At 44.3% G+C, this 22,466-nt stretch overlaps 1 protein-coding gene across 2 annotated transcripts in view; it reads left to right on the plus strand.

The window, feature by feature from the left end:
- The window catches only part of GTPBP3 (GTP binding protein 3, mitochondrial), a 318,683-nt gene that overhangs the window by 28,779 nt on the left and 267,438 nt on the right, over nucleotides 1-22,466 (plus strand). For both annotated transcript variants that reach the window (XR_010090896.1, XM_063455364.1), the window contains exons 6-7: nucleotides 9,157-9,300; nucleotides 19,719-19,884. Coding sequence is in view for 1 of the 2 variants with exons in the window: in XM_063455364.1 (XP_063311434.1) it covers nucleotides 9,157-9,300; nucleotides 19,719-19,884 (310 nt within the window). In the remaining variant the exon portion in view is untranslated. The remainder of the gene's footprint in view (nucleotides 1-9,156; nucleotides 9,301-19,718; nucleotides 19,885-22,466) is intronic.

The following is a 22,466-nucleotide window of genomic DNA, read 5'->3' on the forward strand; positions in this document are numbered from 1 at the left end:
GTGTGTGTGTTTGTGTGGGTGCTGTTTGTGTGGGTGCTGTTTGTGTGGGTGCTGTTTGTGTGGGTGCTGTTTGTGAGGGTGCTGTTTGTGAGGGTGCTGTTTGTGAGGGTGCTGTTTGTGAGGGTGCTTTTTGTGAGGGTGCTGTTTGTGAGGGTGCTGTTTGTGAGGGTGCTGTTTGTGAGGGTGCTGTTTGTGAGGGTGCTGTTTGTGAGGGTGCTGTTTGTGAGGGTGCTGTTTGTGTGTGTGTTTGTGAGGGTGCTGTTTGTGTGTGTGTTTGTGAGGGTGCTGTTTGTGTGTGTGTGTTTGTGAGGGTGCTGTTTGTGTGTGTGTGTTTGTGAGGGTGCTGTGTGTGTGTTTGTGAGGGTGCTGTGTGTGTGTGTTTGTGAGGGTGCTGTTTGTGAGGGTGCTGTTTGTGTGTGTGTGTTTGTGAGGGTGCTGTTTGTGTGTGTGTGTTTGTGAGGGTGCTGTTTGTGTGTGTGTGTTTGTGAGGGTGCTGTTTGTGTGTGTGTGTTTGTGAGGGTGCTGTTTGTGTGTGTGTGTTTGTGAGGGTGCTGTTTGTGTGTTTGTGTGTGTGTGTGTGTTTGTGTGGGTGCTGTTTGTGAGGGTGCTGTTTGTGAGGGTGCTGTTTGTGAGGGTGCTGTTTGTGAGGGTGCTGTTTGTGAGGGTGCTGTTTGTGAGGGTGCTGTTTGTGAGGGTGCTGTGTGTGTGTTTGTGAGGGTGCTGTTTGTGTGTGTGTTTGTGAGGGTGCTGTGTGTGTGTGTTTGTGAGGGTGCTGTTTGTGAGGGTGCTGTTTGTGAGGGTGCTGTTTGTGTGTGTGTTTGTGAGGGTGCTGTTTGTGTGTGTGTGTTTGTGAGGGTGCTGTTTGTGTGTGTGTGTTTGTGAGGGTGCTGTTTGTGTGTGTGTGTTTGTGAGGGTGCTGTTTGTGTGTGTGTGTTTGTGAGGGTGCTGTTTGTGTGTGTGTGTTTGTGAGGGTGCTGTTTGTGTGTGTGTGTTTGTGAGGGTGCTGTTTGTGTGTGTGTGTTTGTGAGGGTGCTGTTTGTGTGTGTGTGTTTGTGAGGGTGCTGTTTGTGTGTGTGTGTTTGTGTGTGTGTGTGTGTTTGTGAGGGTGCTGTTTGTGTGTGTGTGTTTGTGAGGGTGCTGTTTGTGTGTGTGTTTGTGAGGGTGCTGTTTGTGTGTGTGTGTGTTTGTGAGGGTGCTGTTTGTGAGGGTGCTGTTTGTGTGTGTGTGTTTGTGAGGGTGCTGTTTGTGTGTGTGTGTGTGTGTGTGTTTGTGAGGGTGCTGTTTGTGTGTGTGTGTGTTTGTGAGGGTGCTGTTTGTGTGTGTGTGTGTTTGTGAGGGTGCTGTTTGTGTGTGTGTTTGTGAGGGTGCTGTTTGTGTGTGTGTGTGTTTGTGAGGGTGCTGTTTGTGTGTGTGTGTGTTTGTGAGGGTGCTGTTTGTGTGTGTGTGTGTTTGTGAGGGTGCTGTTTGTGTGTGTGTGTGTTTGTGAGGGTGCTGTTTGTGTGTGTGTGTGTTTGTGAGGGTGCTGTTTGTGAGGGTGCTGTTTGTGTGTGTGTGTGTTTGTGAGGGTGCTGTTTGTGTGTGTGTGTGTTTGTGAGGGTGCTGTTTGTGAGGGTGCTGTTTGTGAGGGTGCTGTTTGTGTGTGTGTGTTTGTGAGGGTGCTGTTTGTGTGTGTGTGTGTGTGTTTGTGAGGGTGCTGTTTGTGTGTGTGTGTGTTTGTGAGGGTGCTGTTTGTGTGTGTGTGTGTTTGTGAGGGTGCTGTTTGTGTGTGTGTTTGTGAGGGTGCTGTTTGTGTGTGTGTGTGTTTGTGAGGGTGCTGTTTGTGTGTGTGTGTGTTTGTGAGGGTGCTGTTTGTGTGTGTGTGTTTGTGAGGGTGCTGTTTGTGTGTGTGTGTGTTTGTGAGGGTGCTGTTTGTGAGGGTGCTGTTTGTGTGTGTGTGTGTTTGTGAGGGTGCTGTTTGTGTGTGTGTGTGTTTGTGAGGGTGCTGTTTGTGAGGGTGCTGTTTGTGAGGGTGCTGTTTGTGTGTGTGTGTTTGTGAGGGTGCTGTTTGTGTGTGTGTGTGTTTGTGAGGGTGCTGTTTGTGTGTGTTTGTGAGGGTGCTGTTTGTGTGTGTGTGTTTGTGAGGGTGCTGTTTGTGTGTGTGTGTTTGTGAGGGTGCTGTTTGTGTGTGTGTGTTTGTGAGGGTGCTGTTTGTGAGGGTGCTGTTTGTGAGGGTGCTGTTTGTGTGTGTGTGTTTGTGAGGGTGCTGTTTGTGTGTGTGTGTGTTTGTGAGGGTGCTGTTTGTGTGTGTGTGTGTTTGTGAGGGTGCTGTTTGTGTGTGTGTGTTTGTGAGGGTGCTGTTTGTGTGTGTGTGTTTGTGAGGGTGCTGTTTGTGTGTGTGTGTTTGTGAGGGTGCTGTTTGTGTGTGTGTTTGTGAGGGTGCTGTTTGTGTGAGGGTGCTGTTTGTGAGGGTGCTGTTTGTGAGGGTGCTGTTTGTGTGTGTGTGTTTGTGAGGGTGCTGTTTGTGTGTGTGTGTGTTTGTGAGGGTGCTGTTTGTGTGTGTGTGTTTGTGAGGGTGCTGTTTGTGTGTGTGTGTTTGTGAGGGTGCTGTTTGTGTGTGTGTGTTTGTGAGGGTGCTGTTTGTGTGTGTGTTTGTGAGGGTGCTGTTTGTGTGTGTGTGTTTGTGAGGGTGCTGTTTGTGTGTGTGTGTTTGTGAGGGTGCTGTTTGTGTGTGTGTGTTTGTGAGGGTGCTGTTTGTGTGTGTGTGTTTGTGAGGGTGCTGTTTGTGTGTGTGTGTTTGTGAGGGTGCTGTTTGTGTGTGTTTGTAAAGGTGCTGTGTGTGTGTGTTTGGGAGGGTGCAGTTAGTGTGTGTGTGTGTGTAGGTGCTGTGTGTGCTGTTAGTGTGCTGTGTGAGGGTTGTGTAAGGGTGCTGTTAGTGTGTGATGTGCTGGTAGTGTGCTGTGTGTGAGGGTGCTGGTAGTGTGCTGTGTGTGAGGGTGTTTTTGTGTGTGTGTTTGTTGGGGTGCTGTGTGTGTGTGTGTGAGGGTGCGGTTTGTGTGATGTGTGTGGGTGTCGTGTATTTGTGAGGGTGCTGTTTGTGAGGGTGCTGTTAGTGTGGTGTGTTTGTAAAGGTGCTGTGTGTGTGTTTGTGAGGGTGCTGTTTGTGTGATGTGTGTGGGTGTCGTGTATTTGTGAGGGTGCTGTTTGTGTGTGTATTTGTGAGGGTGCTGTTTGTGTGTGTGTTTGTGAGGGTGCTGGTTGTGTGTGTATTTGTGAGGGTGCTGGTTGTGTGTGTGTTTGTGAGGGTGCTGGTTGTGTGTGTGTTTGTGAGGGTGCTGGTTGTGTGTGTGTGTTTGTGAGGGTGCTGGTTGTGTGTGTGTTTGTGAGGGTGCTGGTTGTGTGTGTGTTTGTGAGGGTGCTGGTTGTGTGTGTGTTTGTGAGGGTGCTGGTTGTGTGGTGTGTTTGTAAAGGTGCTGTGTGTGTGTTTGTGAGGGATCGGTTAGTGTGTGTGTGTGTAGGTGCTGTATGTTTGGAGGGATTGTGGAGGTGGGGGCAGATTAGTAAATATCCCCCTTCCCTTCTTACCTTATGTAGGGAGGGGGAATCCTTGCTGCCATGTGCCATCCCTGGTGGTCCAGTGGAGAGTGAACTCTAGCCTGCGGGGCTAGAGTTAACTCTTGCAAGGCGGCAACGCTCAGATCTCACGAGAGGAACCTGGCGGAGCTGCTGTCTAGAGCTCCCCGGGTCCTCTCCTGCCTCCCTCCATGCTGCTGTGGGCCGGTGAGGTAGATCTTTGATCTCCCCGCCGGCCTATGGAGGCTTAGAGCAGAGGCAGCACTCAGATAGCGCCGGCTCTGCGTGAGCCGACAGGGGAGATCCGGATATCTCATACATTCACAGACACACACACATACATTCACAGGCACACATACACACAACTCACAGACACACACACTCACAAATTATTCTTTTTTTAATTAAAAAATGTCCACCCAGCCTCCCTACCTGGAAAGCTGGCGTGGACATGTTCCTGGGGTCCAGTGGGTCAGGCGCCTGTCTCCATATCAGATGCGACGAGGGAGCTGTGTGCCTCGCGAGTTGTCTTCAGTTGCTGGGAACCGGAATATGACGTCATATTCCGGCTCCTGGCATCAGCAAACTGCACAAGCTCCCTCGCCGCGTCTGATATGGAGACAGGCGCCTACGGAGGGGGGGGGGGAGGGGGTCCATCACCTCTTGGGGGGGCCCCCCCATGACAGGGTGGAATTTGGGGGCGCCGAGTGCCTGCAGGAACGGCGTTACTGCTAAAAAAAAAAGTGCAGGAACTATGTTCCTGCAGGACTCAATCCATAGGCTTACCGCGGGGACTAGGGTGTGCCCAGGCACACCCCGTGTGCATGCCTATGCTTGTCTCGAAGGTCTTGTTCTGTATGAGTATTTAGATGGGGGGGGGGGGGGGGGAGAACAGAAAGTTATTGCTGTAATACTGATAGAAGGTCACTAGGTGGCAGTGAAGGTATAAATGAACAATCCAGACATAGCAAAGATGGTGCTAGTTAAACATGAATTCAACGATTATGTTTTAGGCACTGTTCTCATCAGAGATCAAGAGTTTCTCTCACCCCCTAAATGTGCAAGGACACCTAAAAATATATACACATTGATCACATTGAAATTAATTTCCTCTTAATTTTTGCTTTATAGAAAAAAAGTTACATGTAAATTAAGTTCCACATTATTGCAATTTTAATCACTAGATTGTGCAATATAAACTACAAATGCAGAACAAAAAATGTATTGCCATTTTGAAAAATAAAACAAATATGTAATAGTGCAGTTTGTATGTATACATGGTAAATATGTTATCTATGAGTGTGCCAACTCACTGCCTTTCACTCCCCTTCTTACAAAGCCCAAAGAATGCCTGGCATTGACACCACATTTATACACCTCAGAGCGCGGTATCCTTAGGGCACTGTACAAGGTGACAATTTTTTATATGGTAATATTGATCCACATTGAAATGAGTAATACACTGCACCATTGGTTTCCATATTTTGTGTTATCTCACTGAGAATTGTCGAGGCATCATCCAGAAGATAAGTGGGATGCTGCCTCAAAAGCACTACTACGCACAATATTTGAGTCATCCATTAATAGGCTCTGTAAAATGTGAGTGTGCCAGCTCACTTTTTCTACTTATCATTTATAGTTACAAACATCACTTTTATGTTTGTTTTATTTTTCACATGCACCCTGTTAATCTCTGCCTTAATTCTGTTGTAAAGGGTAAGCAATTTCTAGCCACTACACTGTTTGTTTGAGTTTTTCACTTAGTAATTTGTCATTGATTGTTAACTTTTGGGTGTGGGTTAAAGGAGGCATATCGGTATGAGTGTTGAGCTGCTTTTTTCACTGTATAACTATATAAGCACTCGGTAACCCAAATTACCTTCTTTTTTTTTTGTGTATTGCCATTTTGATTTTTAAGATTTATTTTATGTAATCTGGTAAACATTACAAATACAGAGTCCTCAGACCATGTGCTAAAAATCATCTATATGCTGCTGCCCTATCTAGTTCTAGTGTTTGCATCACAGGAGTAATTTTAGGTCCCTAAAAAATATGTCCTTACTCTGTTATATTCTTGAGCCGCCACCTCTGTTCCATCGTCAACTTGGATGGAATCCAGATGAATTGAAAGAGGCTCTTCCTCTTGTACTAAGACAGGAAGTGATGTTGAGGACTGCACAGATCCTACTTTGCCCATCTTTTGAAATCTCTTGCTACGATTTTAATACTTTTCTCACTTTCTTCACGTTCTAACCACTCTCTCCGCAGAGAGATGGACTATAATTACCTTGATGCTGAAGAGTTCCCCGAAAGATAATCCATTGCAGCGGAACACGCTGTTGTCTTTTTGATTGTTCAGCCATCCAACCAACCATGCTCTTGAAATGTATTTAGATATCTTTATACTGGTAAAAAAAACAAAGAAAAAAAGTTACCTGGGCTCTTTCCACATCCCTATGTATTTTTAAACAGATGGAGGTTTTTAGTTACCTCCAATGGTCATGAGAGGGTAGGCCCACCTATTAAGGGTTAATAAGCATGTAGAGATGTATATAAAAAAATACCCCTTTCTGTCTCATTAGAGATATCTTTGCCAAAGCTCAAGTAAGCAAGGTGAATGGTTAGTTAGGACCCACCTAAGAGGTCTGCCTTGACGTGGCAGGTGGGCATACCTTCTCATGGCCATTGGAGGTAACTAAAAACCTCCATCTGTTTAAAAATACATAGGGATGTGGAAAGAGCGCAGGTAACTTTTCCTTTGGTTTTTACGATGTGTATTTTGGCTTATACTATGGTCATTGCCGCCGCCCAGGAGTATTGGGAGTTTGAGCGCTGGACTTGTTTCTTTGTATTTGTATTCATCTTTATATTGGTGGTGTTAGCCCCTTAAGGACACATGAAGGAAATATTCTGTCATTATTCCCTTTTATTCCAGCAGTTGTGTCCTTAAGGGGTTAATGAATGCACTAGTCTGCTGCCAAGTGTGGCCAGTGAGGGTAACTAGTACGTTTGAAAACACTGTTAGAACATTACTCAGGTGCAAAAGCAGTGACTGTAAATCTGTACGCACAATGGATGGCAGTGATAGGCTGAGCATTCATTGTGCCTTGAGTTAACAAGTAAGGTTTACCCTCAGTGGAAGTTGTAGTGAAGTGCCCCAGATGACCAGTCACCATTGTTAAATTATAAGTACCGTAAATGGTTTAACAGTGAACTGAAGGACGACGCCAGGGCACTCGGGGCATCACAAAACCTCTTCAAGGAGTTTCAGTGGTTGTGATGCCTGGAGTGTTCTCTTATTAAAAGTCAACTTCTCAGTAATGTGTTTAAAAAGGAGGATAAACTTCAGGTATCAACAACTGCATTAAAACAAATGCACAATCAATAAACAAGTGAGGAGATTATACTCGCGTTTGAAGTTCAAATACACCATAACCGCACCAAATACAGGCAACACACGTCTAAGCCAGAACATACTCTATATATTTTTGTTATGAAATAATGCATGTAGTTAAATGCAATGCTCCACATCCTCAGCTGTAGCCTATTGTTTCAAATCTAGTAATGCAAGAAATATCAATATAAGTATAAACCATGAAGAACCTATCCATAAAGCTATTGTCCAATGAGAAAATGTGAAGAAAATGGTAGTGCCTGTAGTTTTTTACCTGAATGGTACCATATGTTGGGCATCCTTCAACATAATTTGTAAAAATTAATGTTGTGAGTGAGGAAAAACTGTGGGCACTAGAGTTTGGTAAGAAAAGTTAGAACCTTGGTGTGTGTTGCAGCTTCAACAGGTGTCTAGTTCGATGGCTGTAAAGTCCCAGTGAACACATTTAATTTTTATAATGTTGTTTATCAATTTAAAGTTTATTTCTGGTTAAAACGTTTACTTACATCAACAGTCAAGTTTGTATGCATGATGTTGGTAGCACAATTAAAGGGATACTCTAGTCACCAGAACAACTACAGCTTAATGTAATTGTTCTGGTGAGTATAATAGCTTAATAACAAGTAACTTCAGGCATTTTCATGTAAACACTGCCTCTTCAGAGAAAAGGCAGTGTTTACATTACCCCTAGGGACACCTCCAAGTGCCAACTCCTTAGATGGCCACTGAAGGGGCTTCCTGGCTCAGGGCTGCACAGTAGGCAGCCCTGCCATTCAGCATCCCCACACTCTGCATGGAGACGCTGAATTTTCCTCATAGAGATGCATTGAATCAATGCATCTCTGAGGAGGTCCTAATTGTCCAAAATTGCATTTGGCCCTGCCCCGTGCTGATTTTAACCAATCCAAATCTTTCCCTGTGGGAAAGCATTGGATTGGGTAAAGATCGGCCATTTTGATGAAGTTACAAAGGGGGCGGAACCAGCCCCGGCAGACAGAGCGGCACTGAAAATAAGGTGAGTTTTCAACTTTTATAAGGGGGCTAAGGAGGACAAGCCACCTAAATGGTGGGTTAAACACTACAGGGTCAGGAATACATGTTTGTTAGTTATCCTTTAATACAATAAATAAAAGAAAAGGACCATATTTGTGTACCATATCAAATACATATAAAAAAATTAAAAAGTAATAAGCTGTATGACATTGAGGAAATTCCTGGTAGGGAGAAAAAGAGGAAGATGAATGGAAGTAGAACGGAAAATAGAAGAAAAGGGAGAAAAAAAAACAATTGGTGTGTTCATAGCTCCACCACTCCATTGATGTCACTGTGATTGAACATATCCATCTTTCAGTATGTGGAGGTATTGCTGCCGGGTTATAACAAATTCCCAGGTTCAACCTGACTTGATGAAAATTTAAATAACAAAATACAAAAATAGAGTATTAAAAAAAAAAAAAAAAAAAAAAATTATGACCGCAAGTGCTAGCGACGAATCAGAGGGACTGCGGACACAGTAAATGTACCTTACCAGGGAAAAAGAGCTCATATTATTTGTGTGAATTTTAACTTTTGTGAGAATAAAAGGGGTTTATCTGTGTCCTGTTGCCGGTCACATTGTGGTCCTGATCATAGCATACCAAGCTTTGTGAGTTTTATAAATAAATATATTAATCTATTTATGTATAATATAATATTTTATGTCACAGTTACACCATTCTCTTCTCTATTTTTATATTTATGCATTTTGTGCCATATCATACAAACCTGGAGAGAGATACTGGGAAGTTCCATTCTTTAGGCTATTCTAGAGGAAGTGCTCTCTTTGGATTTTTTTATAACTTGCACTTATTTGTTTGCGCAAGTATCTGACCATTCTATTGTTTTTGCACTGTAATTGGCACTTCATAGTGGACTTTGGATTGCACTTTTAGTGCATTATTTTGTGTTTGTATATACATGCATTATAGTATTTAAAGGTATAGTGCACATTTTTTTTTATATATATATAAAATGAAGTCAAGTTTCCGATAAAATAAGTAAATTGCTCCTATCTTAAACACACCAGACAACACTGTTGAATAAATTTGATCATCATTCATATAATGCCTTTAAAATATTCTGTGTACTGAACCCTGCTTTGACTTTGCTTACTTCTTTGTGTCTTTTTTTTATGTCCTAGGATTATGTAATAATGTCTTGTTTTAAATTTACAGTCGATGAGGAGGTCGGGAGGCTTAGGACGGAGCTGACGGAACATCTGTGCGATAGCCGGCGAGGGGAGAGATTAAGAGATGGCATTCACGTTGTTCTCACAGGAGCCACCAATGCAGGGAAAAGCAGTCTTCTCAATGTGATAAGTAAGCAAGTAAATGCCCTTACGTGTTCTGTTTTTGCTAGCTTGGCCTTATATTTCAAATTCACTTTAAACTCCTAGCAATTGTCTGTTTAGTGAATTACCCTTTATGTTTAAATGTATTGTAAGTGTATAACCAGAACTATCGGAGGAACTGCAAATTTAAAACAGAGGACGAATGTATTTAGAAACAAGTCTGTTCACCACATTCAGGTATATATTGTTCAAATAATAGACCATAATCTGATTCATATAGTTGGTGAAAAACTAGAAGGTAATCAGACCTCCTGCAATGAGATGCAAACCTTTCCCTACCTTCTATGCCAAATGCAGGTTAAAAATCTAATAACATTATACAAATATAAAACACTTTTTAAGATCATCTCAAGCCACTAGATTTAGAAAAAATAAAAAAATAGTTCATATTTTACTGCATTGCCGTAAACCATTTAGAATGACTGGGCTTCATCTCACAAGTCTAATAAGTCTGTGCAAAGTTTTGCCTACACATGACTTATCTATTTCAGTATCGTGGATGGTCACATGGACATTACTGCAGGAGACATTTTGTCTGTATTCAAAATACGTTGTTAAGAATATTGTCTGCCCAAACCATATTTAGACTATTTATGCTATTGGGAAAATAGTCTTGTAATATTTTTTTTTCCCCCTCTGGCTCTAGCAATGGTGTGTCTCCTTGCAGAGAGGTTAAACAGTCGCCAACGCGTCAGTTACACTCAAGCATTGGTTTCCTTCCCCATTGTTTAATTATGCTTTCTGCATTGTAGGATGTGACCCTTTCATACCACTGTGAAATGTTTATATAGACAAGACTCTTATTTTTAGCACTGGCAAAAGTTTGAACTGTCTCAGGATTGATGGGAATACACACTGGATTCTGAAAACTGATCATGCTTTATATTAAATATATAAAAACATTTTGCTATTAATGTGTTAATGCAGAGTTTGTTTCGTTCTTTATGAGAACCCATTGGCTTAGATCTTCATTCATACACATTTACTTACACAATTGTCTCTGTTACAGGGAATTACAACAAAACCTACATAAAACACCCCAAAATAATCTCCGTGATGGATAGTCACTTTGTAATCTGTATAACAATATGAATTTGCTAGACTCTTCCCAATGTAAAAGCGCCTTCCATTATGGGAAAGTACCGTAGCTCTTTTATCTACTGATTCCATGTACTGGGTGTAGCAGAGACCTTCCCCAGATGTTCAGTTGTCTGTACCCTCTTGTTCGTCTCCCGAATGGATGCTATCTGGTGCCCCTTTTTATACCTCCCTGAACACCGACCACCCCTGGCTGTTAACCACAGTTAAGCGATTAACTCAAGTGCTTTCCCTAGGTGGCCGCCATTCGTATACCCGAACGTACATGCTCCAGTGAATGGTGGCCATTTTGTCTCCTGGACGCAGACAGCGGTATATGGTCGTTGAATGCCTAGAACTATTTTTGGCCATGCAAGTAGATGAACCCGGGCAAAGATTGTGTTAAATGGTTTATTTCGTATGAAAAAAATAGCGGACATAGAAGGGGTTTGAAAAATGAATGCAATGTTGCTTACGCAAAGGCATAGTATGTCAAAGAAAGGTAAGGCATATTACAATTCCGACATGGGTAATGGTAAGCTTTTCGCAACATTTGAATATCCAGTCTGCGTATGTAGCAGCAAGGGTTTGAGCTAAATCGTAGTCGTGTGTGTGTGTGTGTGTGTATATATATATATATATATATATATATATATATGCACTTAGTAAATAATGCATAGTAAATATACTTGTATATTGCGTGGAGCAAAGAAAGCAAAATCATAACAATACGCAGTTGTATTAGACACATACGGCAAAGGTGATATAGTGGTCAGACAGCGTGAGTCAGCTCAATAAATCTTTGATGGGTGCAGTTTAACAGCGGCTAATTAGGCCTAAACAAGTAGGTCATCTTGCTAAGTTTAGGAAAGGCATTTTACGTTACAACTTATTTATGTTATGCCTATCTAGTCAAGAGATAAAACTTACAGCAGAATTAATGGTATTTGTAAATGAGAACAAAAGTGGACAGCAAGTTACAGCGGTATAAAGAATAGCCTCTGGAGGCAACAGTGTGTTGATAACTTAGAAACTAAATGAGGTCAACAATAGGAGCTGCATTCATGTTATTAGGCATAAGTTATAAGGGTAAGTTGCCAGTAGCATAAACAAACAAAATAAGCAGAACTTTGATGGTGCTCTCGGCGTGAAAATGGCGCCAGTCGAAAGCCTTCCATGTCACAGGTGAGCCATAATATTTTAACTGTTATCAAGCCTGATAGGCCCATCTCCAAGTTAAACCCCACAGGTTAAGTGGCGTATCGGCTTGTGTAGGTCGAACTTCAGAGAACATAAGCAAAGTAAATCACACCGAGATATCCTGGGTATTGCTGTACTTCAGGATAAAGCAATGTGACTGTATTACGAGACAAAAAAAACACTACAACAAATCACAAATCCCCTCACAGCTACTTTCAGCCAAGAAGGGGTTTGCAAAGACAGTTGATTTTGGGCTGCGTGAAGGACCCACCTCAGGCTCCATGGGTGTTAGCTCCCGGCGCCCCTTGTGGCTTTGCAATGACACGTGTTGCCAGAAATTTTAAAATAAAAATGAGAACAGAGCATGGATAAAGAAAAACAAAAAAGAAGCATTATACCGGCACTGCTGGCCCCCATTCCTCCACACCCCAGCCCCCCAAGAAATCTAAGCATGTGTCCCCATGGTGTCTGACCCTGTCCCCTCCCACCCAAACTGCTTCAAACCCCCCCACCCTGAATCCCGCAGCACAGTGGGCACTTAAAGGTCCTGCCGGCTCGTAGGACCCCCCCCCCCCCCTGTAAGGTCCAACAACCGGCCCCCTTCTCCACCTCCGCTGTATCTGACGGTCTCTGGTGGGACTAGATGAGCGGCTCCACATGTCTCTCTCATCGCTGCCCATTGGGGATGAAAGGTGAGGAACCTCTCAGCTACCTGTCTGCCGGAAGCTCCCACATATCTGTCCATCTGGGCTTTCAGCAACAGGGACAATCCACTGTAAGCCCCCTTCTTCAAAGCCCGGATGCGGAGGCTCTGCTCAGGTCGGTAAGCAGCAATCAGGTAGGAGCTGCGGTTGCCCCGCACACTCCGTGGGACTTTGTATAGTCGTAAGGTGGATTCTGCAGTGCAAAGCCAGAGGGTCAGCCGTGGCAGCCCTCAGGCGAATGTGTAAATGGTTGAGAGGTAAAGGTAGGTAGAGCAAGATTGCACAGCTGGAGAGGCCTCCATAACGTAACTCTTAACTTGCGAAATGCCACAGTAGACCAGAATAACCCCCCCGGTCTAAGGGGGAGGGGAAGCAGGGCCACCTCAGCAAATCCAAGGATGCTCGGCATTACTTGCACCCTCATTCTGCGGGGTGATTTTCTCATCTGTAGCTTAGGCGTATTACTGACAACGAGCGGCTAGCTCAGGCATGTGGGTCGCCACTTTTCAGGCTCTGGTGTCAGAGTAGGCCGCAGGCAGTAATTTCACCTCAATCCTCGTAGTATCGGCTGGATTTTTGGATCTACTTGTTGCTGGAGAATTCCTCTGCACAGATCTTTGCACCTCTTAGGCATACAAGCATTCGGTGTGCAGTATTTCAGCATATTTTCAGACTTAAGGCTGGAGCTGTGTGAGATTGCTGCTGAACAGCTAGATGGCTATGACTATGGTTTTGGTGTGTTTTATGTAAGTTTCTTGTAATTCCCTGTAACTGAGAGATAATTGAGTTACTCAGTTTTGACTCTATCTCCCAGACACAGGGATGCCTGGTAGGGGCTTGTGTACTTTTGAATGGAGACCCCATGCTGGGGGTCTGTGCAAGAAAGGCTGAGTTTGTGCTGAATTAATCAGTTGTACTCCCAGAACTGTGTGTCGTCCAGTTACTGGGGGGAGAGAGAGAGCTATTCACATTTAAGCGCCTTGTTCTTCAGTGTTTGTCTTCACGGATACAGCGGAGGAAAAGTCCTTGTCAGGACTAGCGATCCGCTACACTGGACTCAAAATTGTAGATTATACTAGCTTTAGTGTAACTATAATCTTAATTTTATTAATGACAGGAGGCGAATATTTGCTTAAGTCTCTCTTTACTAGAACTCCACAGCAGCACATTAACAGAGAGATAAACACCAAAGACAAAAACATAAGGTATCTATATAAGGCTCCTCCTAAGCCACCATTTCCTCTTTCACGCTGCGACAACGTAACGTACACAACAATGACAATAACTAAATAAAGAAAAATTCACAACATAACGATGAATGTCATCTGGAAAAACTTCGGATAATGGATGAACTTGATCTTTATCCCGCCAAATGGCCGATCCTATGAACTGAAGTCGAACCATTAAACTGAAACGAAATAAACAGAATCGAAAACACTGATTAGTGAACGAAATGTACTGATAAAACATAAATCCCACGATCCAGTACTGATAGAATAAAGACACGAAATCCATACTAATGACCGTCAATACAGTATAACATGCACTTCCCACAACATCACCCCAGACTAACCAACCTAGCCCAGATAATCAGACAAATCAACAGAAATACAATCAATGCAATCCATCCAAAATAAGGGGGGGGGAAAAAATCAAATTGGGTGGGAAATATTCGCCTCCTGTCATTAATAAAATTAAGATTATAGTTACACTAAAGCTAGTATAATCTACAATTTTATAGCATGACAGGAGGCTTCATATTTGCTGTTTTAACGCTCCGACAGCAAAGCAAAAGAAGCATGTTCCGACGGTCTAAAGTAAAATAGGCGAAAAAACTCTGCACGGGACCCGTCCGCCGAACGCAGAATGTCCTGAAGGGAAGCGCTCGCCAAAAAAGCTCCGGAAGCTGCGGCGCCCCTAACCAAAAGCGCTCCGAAGGTCGCATCCACGCCCGCCAGAGCCAAAAGACATCTTATCCATCGCGCCAGTGCCTTCGCTACACGAAGCTTAGGCGAGTCCTAGAAGTAAGGGCATGATACAACCGTCGATTCCGACTTGGTACGTCTAAGCACCTTGACGGAGACCCCCTCTGGAGAAAAACGAGAAAGCGCCGACATCGAAGGCCCGGACATCCGAAACACGTCTGACCGGGACCAGACACAACAAGAGGGCAAATTTCGCTGAAAGCTGGCAAAGAGAAAGGTCCTGGTTATCAGGCCAATTCCGAAAGAATGCCAAAACCAAACGCACGTCCCAGAGGGAAGAATACTTGGGCGCCGGAGGGCGCACCAGTCTCATTCCACGCAGGAGCCTGCAGACTAGCGGATCCTGGCCGATGGGGAAAAAACCCGAAGCGGGACATGTGCCGTCGAGATGGCTGATCTAACCACGATAACCGAGCGATATGACCGACCCAGGTCAAAGAGATGAGACAAGAAATTCAGCACGCTAGATACAGGACCCGTAAAGGGATCGGTATCCCGTTCCAAGCACCACCGACATCAGGAGCTCCATGTTGGGAGATAACACCTCTAGTGCTCGAAACCGAGTGGTTGATGTATTGCACCGCCGAACCATTGTCCATCCGAAGGAGCACGCATCAGTCCGACAGATGCTTCGCCAGGCTCCGAATTGCCAACGAACCTGCAATCAACCCCAGGCAATTGATGCGGGATTCCGATCTATTGTCCGACCACGGGCCCCCCGTGGACCTAGTCATGCACGAGGCACCCCAGTCCCAAAGACTCGCATCCGATTCCTACACGAGATCCAGGGTCATCCCGAATATCGCCTTGCTGTTCCAGGCGGATATATGCAGGCGGCACCAGCTCAATCCGGCCTGCACGTCCGAGGCCAGGGAGATCTGGCGTAGAGAGTGCGCCTTCAGCCGCTGCATGGCCCTGTAATGTAGTGGGCCCGGGTAGAACGCCTGTATCGAGGCCAAGAGGAGACCCGCCACGCGAGCCAACCTCCGGAGGGGAGTTCGGTCTTGTCGAAAACACGTCTGATCTCCTTCCGAATGGCCGTTATCTTCGCCACAGGCAGGCGGAGAATGCCGTCTTGCGCAACGACTACGAAAGCCAAGAATTCCACCGTCTGCGCAGGCTCCAAGGCAGATTTCTTCAGAATGACCACGAACCCCAGGCATTCCAACGAGGAAAACGCAGAGCGCGTCCGAAATCTGAGCCCGGCGGGGTCCTCGCAAAGATAAGCAAGTGACATAACTCCGCACTGTCCCAAGGACCCATACGTCTGAAGGTAACCGTGGGCGGAAGACCTTCCCGATCGAAGACTTTGCTTTATCCCGGGAGGTAAACAGAAAAACCTGTTTCTGCAGTTCCTCAACGAAAGGCTCCCTGAACAGTAGACCTTTAGCCAGGGGACCCACATCTTCGGCTCCCAAATCCGACAGCTTGTTGTCCATATGGAAGAGTGCCGTCTTCCTGGGTTCCGTGCAAAGGGCCACAGTGGCATTGCCCAGCAGGCAAATGGAACGAAGTGCCCAGTCCCTCATGTTGGCTGGGTCCAGAGCCCTACCTTCTGTGAAGGCCTCGTCTGTTAGGGCCAACATCCAGGGTAACCGCCACCCTGTCCGGCAGTACCGGTCTGGGGCATTGCGCCAGCAGCTTCTTGCAGGCCTCACTTCCAAGGGGTCTACAGACCCAGTAGCGCACGAATTGTGCCAAGTGGTCGGGCAGTGACTAGTCCGAGGACCTGGGGCCTCGGATAGATTGAGGCTCTAACAGAGGTTCTCCAGTAGTGCCCAAAAGGGTATCGTCCCCCAACATTGTCGTGGGGGCCCTAGTCGGTGGCGCGTCTTCCTCTTCCCAGCGGCCACCGGGACCCTCGCCAAGGTCCTCAACCCAAACATCTTCTCCATCTGAGGGAGGCTGGTCTGCCCGCCACACATCCAGCGCGGCCAAGGTGGGGGGGTAATGAGGCCTCCTCCCCTGCGCCCGATAGGCGGTGGCGCCTGGCCGGCGAGGTTATCAACCTCAAACCACATCACTTCGCCAGAGTCTAGCCCGTCCGGGAGCGTGGTTCAGGGTCTTCACCCTTTCAATAGCGCGTTCGCGCACTTGCCTGCTCTCGCACCTGAGAGTCTGACTCATCCGAGTCTTCTGCCAACTGAGGGGTTCCACACACACCCCTGTCCGTATGTGGTTGAGGGAGGGCCCTAGCCAGGGCTATTTCAACAGATGCGGTCACAGCCGCATTAAGTAAAGCCTGCAAATTCTGCTCCTGTGCAGAGGCGTCCATAAAGTCTGAGTCTATGATACTTGATACCTACGAAGCTAGAAAACAGGTATCATTAGCAGGCAAAAGGGGCAGCACCCCTAGTGTTGGCAGAGGCAAGTAATAATGCATGCAGGCTCAACAAATCGTTATCCAGGGTATGGAGCCACCAGACCAATAGCATGCATAGTATGGCACAGACAAAGCAGGCCAATCATGGGGCACAGACAAAGCAGGCCAATCAAGGGGCACAGACAAAGCAGGCCAATCAAGGGGCACAGACAAAGCAGGCCAATTATAAAGGCACAGACAAGGCAGGCCAGTATAAGGGTACGGGCGGTACCGACCCAGAGGTATAATGCAGGCGGAAACCTAGATCCTTTAGACATGTAGTAGAATCTTGACTATTAGGGTGCAGGGTAGAGACGAAGCTGGGTCCTTATAGGCAAGGTTCTTCAAGATAGCGAAACACTTTAGTTTTTATATGGTTGTGCCTAATCCATTAGGCCACATAATACGAGTGCCATGCTCAACCACTTTGGACGCCAGTGCTACCTCCATCAGGCAACTGAGGCTTGATTAGAGCAGTCCTAGTTCAAAAAGTGGGTAAGGACACCAGGCAGGGACACCTGCAGGAGGCACGCAGTGCCATGTGGAAGTCAGGAAAACCAGTAAACCGTAAAACCATGTCCATAGAAAAACATGCAGGGCAAGCACACATGCAAAGATTTGAAAACTAAAGTCTATTCTTAGTTACTTGGAGAGGTGAGGGGGATTGAATCTGCGACCCTCATATATGGGGCATAATTTATGATGCAAGGGCTCACAGAGCTGCCTCACATGGACAGAAAAGAAAGCTGTCACCAAAAAATACGCACCCCCAAACCGCCCAGGAGATGGGGAAACACACCGGACCAGCTAGTCACTGTACCTTTAATAAGGCAGTGACGCGCGCGGCAAACTCGGAGGAGAGCCGCGCACCCGCTGCCCGACCACGCGGGAGGGTGACCGGGAGCGGAGGCTCCCGCGGCAAATGAGTAGATCTCTGCTCCGTCCCCACTCTGACAAGTGTTAGCGAGTGAGTGGGGACGCGGGCAGGGTAAAGAACAAAACGGGGATTCCCGCTCGGCGGACGAAGCCGGTGGGCGGGAATCAAAGGCAACACACGAGGGACCGCAGGAGTCTTTCTCCGCGGTCCCGGCGGTCGGCACGGGGAGCGGTCGGAAGACCGCTTCTCGGCGACCACCACGGCCAATAAGCCAGAGGAAACCGAACAAACAATAAAGCCAACAGGGTAAAACAAAACTCCCAAGGAGAAAACAGGCACAAAGAAATAAACACATGGCAAACTACCAGAATCTGTATAACTAACCACATGGCAAACTACCAGTAATCTGTATAACTAACCACATGGCAAAACTACCAGTAGTCTGTATAACTAACCACATGGCAAAACTACCAGTAATCTGTATAACTAACCACATGGCAAAACTACCAGTAGTCTGTATAACTAACCACATGGCAAAACTACCAGTAGCCTGTATAACTAACCACATGGCAAAACTACCAGTAATCTGTATAACTAACCACATGGCAAAACTACCAGTAATCTGTATAACTAACCACATGGCAAAACTACCAGTAATCTGTATAACTAACCACATGGTAAAACTACCAGTAATCTGTATAACTAACCACATGGCAAAACTACCAGTAATCTGTATAACTAACCACATGGCAAAACTACCAGTAATCTGTATAACTAACCACATGGCAAAACTACCAGTAATCTGTATAACTAACCACATGGCAAAACTACCAGTAATCTGTATAACTAACCACATGACAAAACTTCCAGTAATCTGTATAACTAACCACATGGCAAAACTTCCAGTAATCTGTATAACTAACCACATGGCAAACTACCAGTAATCTGTATAACTAAGCACATGGCAAACTACCAGTAATCTGTATAACTAACCACATGGCAAACTACCAGTAATCTGTATAAATAAGCACATGGCAAACTACCAGTAATCTGTATAAATAAGCACATGGCAAACTGTCAGTAATCTGTATAAATAAGCACATGGCAAACTGTCAGTAATCTGTATAAATAAGCACATGGCAAACTGTCAGTAATCTGTATAAATAAGCACATGGCAAACTGTCAGTAATCTGTATAAATAAGCACATGGCAAACTGTCAGTAATCTGTTTAAATAAGCACATGGCAAACTGTCAGTAATCTGTATAAATAAGCACATGGCAAACTGTCAGTAATCTGTATAAATGAGCACATGGCAAACTGTCAGTAATCTGTATAAATGAGCACATGGCAAACTGTCAGTAATCTGTATAAATAAGCACATGGCAAACTATCAGTAATCTGTATAAATAAACACATGAAAAAAACTATCAGTATTGTAAAGGAAACATTCCCCAAAGAAAATAAAAGAGCCAGAAAGGCACATAAATCTCACAACCAAGCATAGTTCATAACAATCATAAATGAATCACACTAAATCCCAAAGCCACCCACTAGAAGCAGGAGGCAGTGGTACTCTGACCTGTACTGATGCAGAGCAGCAAAGAAAGAGGAAATGGTGGCTTAGGAGGAGCCTTATATAGATACCTTATGTTTTTGTCTTTGGTGTTTATCTCTCTGTTAATGTGCTGCTGTGGAGTTCTAGTAAAGAGAGACTTAAGCAAATATGAAGCCTCCTGTCATGCTATAAAATTACTGTTGACAAGTTCTAAAGTTTGCCATAGGAGCAAATCTCCTCCTGTGCTAGAACGATTGGGAATGCATTGAAAAGTAGTCTATTTAATCTTTGCATTGCTGGGGAGTTGTGTAGCCCCTATGAATTCCAGGGACGAATGATAATAAATTACCTCTCCTGCAACTGCCCAATTACTAAATTTACCTCCTCTCCATAGTCGCAGATATGTATGTAAGCTTTACATTTATATGTGCATATTTCTGTGATTACATATTCTGCAACATGACACTATATTGAATTTTGTTTTAAATTATTTGTATTTGTTGATTTAAAAAAAAAAAAAAAAGGGGGGGGGGTTATATTTTGATTCTAGATGTTGTGTGTACTACTACTGTAGTGGGCTAAGAATAATACAGTGATAATACCGTTTATTTTTATTATCGCAAGGCCAGAAACCAGCTGCCATTGTCTCACCGATTCCTGGCACTACCCGTGATGTGGTGGACACAACTCTGAATATTGGTGGTTACCCCATTATAATGAGCGACACTGCTGGCCTAAGAGATTCTGTAGATCCAATAGAGAGGGAAGGAATAAGACGAGCTAAAGAGCGGTGAGTGCATACTTGCTAGACAAACCAATATATACAATGTGGGGATTAATCTAACACTAAAAAGTAGCTTGTTAAGAATATCCGTATACCTTTGTGTACTTGTGCATATAGTTCAACTTATGAGTGTAAATGAGTTTTACACATTAAGTTATTTTACAAAATATCTATATGACACTAGATCAGTATGTGTGCTGTTTAGTAAGTTTTGATCATTTGAATGTTTTAATATGCTTATCTGTATTTGTTATATTTTATATATAACTGTTTTCTTCTTTCTTTGTTTGTTGTGTGTTTTTGTTTGGGTTGTGGGCCTCATCTCTTCCATTGGATAATATATAGTATTTCATACTATATAATCAAACTGTACCTTTTACTTATGTCCAGGTGCGGCATTGCAATTGATGATCTAAACACCGCACACGTCTGGTTGCATTTTCATTAAAGCTTAGTTTTTAAATCGGTGCAATACTTATGTTTTTGTGAATATCTTACAACAGAATGGCCCAACCAAAACATGCACAATATATGTGCTCAAATATGTGGTGTTTTAACATATATATTGTTAAATATATGACTGTAGCTCTCTGCTTTTATCATTTCTCTATATGGTTTTTAAAGGGTCTCTCTAAGCACCATCACAACTGTGCATACAGCTATGAGTGTGGCTTAGAACAGCAGTGATCTGAAAAAAATCTGTAGGCGTCTCCCCAGGGTTGTCACGAGCTCTATCAAGTTGTGTATGCAGCATTCACATTAGACAGCAGGCAATGAGAATTGTGACTTGCTGACTGGTCAGTCAGCAAGTCACAATTCTCATTGCCTGCTGTCTAATGTGAATGCTGCATACACAACTTGATAGAGCTCTCGGTACACCTCCTTCTGCCAATCACAGCACAGTGAACCAGGAAGTATGTAAGCATCTAGCAACCGAGGTATGGCTGCAATGTGTGTTTTCAGAGCAGTTTCACTCTTCCTGGAATGGAACTGCTCCTACGTATCCCATAGACCTCTGCTGACTGGTCAATAAGAATAGACTCTGTAGACCAGAATGAGACCCTCCTTATTGGAGATTCTCTACTTGTTGAGGGAAGGGTTCTACTTGCAGCTTCAGACTGGCTCATTAAACTGTTCATCTGCAGGGTCTTTGGAATATGTTTCTATTTGTTTGTCTTGTTCATATAGTGAATTACATAATTACATTTCATTGGGTCATATTTTGTGTGTGAGGTAAATTATTATGTTGCTGTTCCCCTCTATTTGCTCACAATTAAAAGTTGTTACTAAATGATATGGCACAGTTTTCATTAGCTCTTATTATAAATTTACTATAAATGTTTGCTTTGTACGGAGCGGGGTTCTCTCTAGTTGACCCGCAGTAAATGTGGTTATCACAAAGCAAATACAGACTATTTTTCTGGAATCCTGGCTTTTTTAATACCCTTAAATGACTGTAGTTCTAAGAATTCTTGTCTGTGACACACCACAATATCTGTTATGCAGTATTCACTATCAAGTTCAAGAAGGTACGGATCATCTGTTCAGGGAGTACTTGGCATATGTACCTAGTGCTTTTTTTGCTTGGCATGCAGCAGATTACCCTCTTGAACTACTGAGTTTAGCTAGAAACGGGTTTGTTTGGAAGGTCATTTCCCCAAAATCACATGCATTAATAAACCCTCCGCCCCCCCAATTGCAATGTGTACACAGTGCTGTGTGTTTTCCCTTCCTTCCTACTAAAATAAACTTTCCGTATCAACAATATTCCCACTACCTCCTTAAAATGTGAAAGCGATAATTCTGCAAGTTGTATGATGTGCCAAGTTTCAGAGAGCTGGCCACTGCTAATTACAGCCTTAACTACGCTGCAGGTCTCGGTCCTAGGATTCCTTCATCTCTGCCATTATTGGTTAGCACATAATGGTGATCGTGTAAGTGCTCTTATCTTGAGTAACGTTATTTAAAAGGACACCACGAGCAACAGAACAAATTAAAGGAACCTTTCTGCATTATTTATAGTGCTGGAATGTTAAGGAATCCCCTAGGCCCCCAATACCTGGAAACAAAGGATTCATTTACCTAAAATCTGAAGTTAAATTGTCCTTTGCTGCAGTACCGGTGATCTCCTGGCCAATTTGCTTCTCATAGAGATACATTGAGTAGTAAGTTGCACTAATGGCGATTGCCAAACTGCGCCTGCTATGCTTCTCCCAGAGAAGCATTGAATTCAAAGTAGTTATCGATAAATTGAGAGCAGCTTGTGGCATCGACTGCTCTTCTTATTCAGCATTTCTACTCATCCTTTCTGATTAGTGGAACTACCTCTGATGGCTGAACTGCATATCTGATTAATCCTTTCTGGGTACACTCAAAGCACCAGAACCACTTCAACTTAACCCCTTCCCAACATTAGGGCATTCTCTACCGTCCTTCAAAAGGAGGGCTTTAACATGGTTAGGACTGTGATCGGGGCCTCCATGCAGCCTCTCTAATTGCCCTTCTCACTGGATAGGATCAGGGGGAGCTACCTGACAATCAAGTCAATCTTCCTGCAGCCAATCCCACAGATCCAAGTCATGTGATCG

The sequence above is a fragment of the Pelobates fuscus genome, chromosome 5 (assembly GCF_036172605.1).
Source record: "Pelobates fuscus isolate aPelFus1 chromosome 5, aPelFus1.pri, whole genome shotgun sequence".
Lineage (NCBI taxonomy): Eukaryota > Metazoa > Chordata > Amphibia > Anura > Pelobatidae > Pelobates > Pelobates fuscus.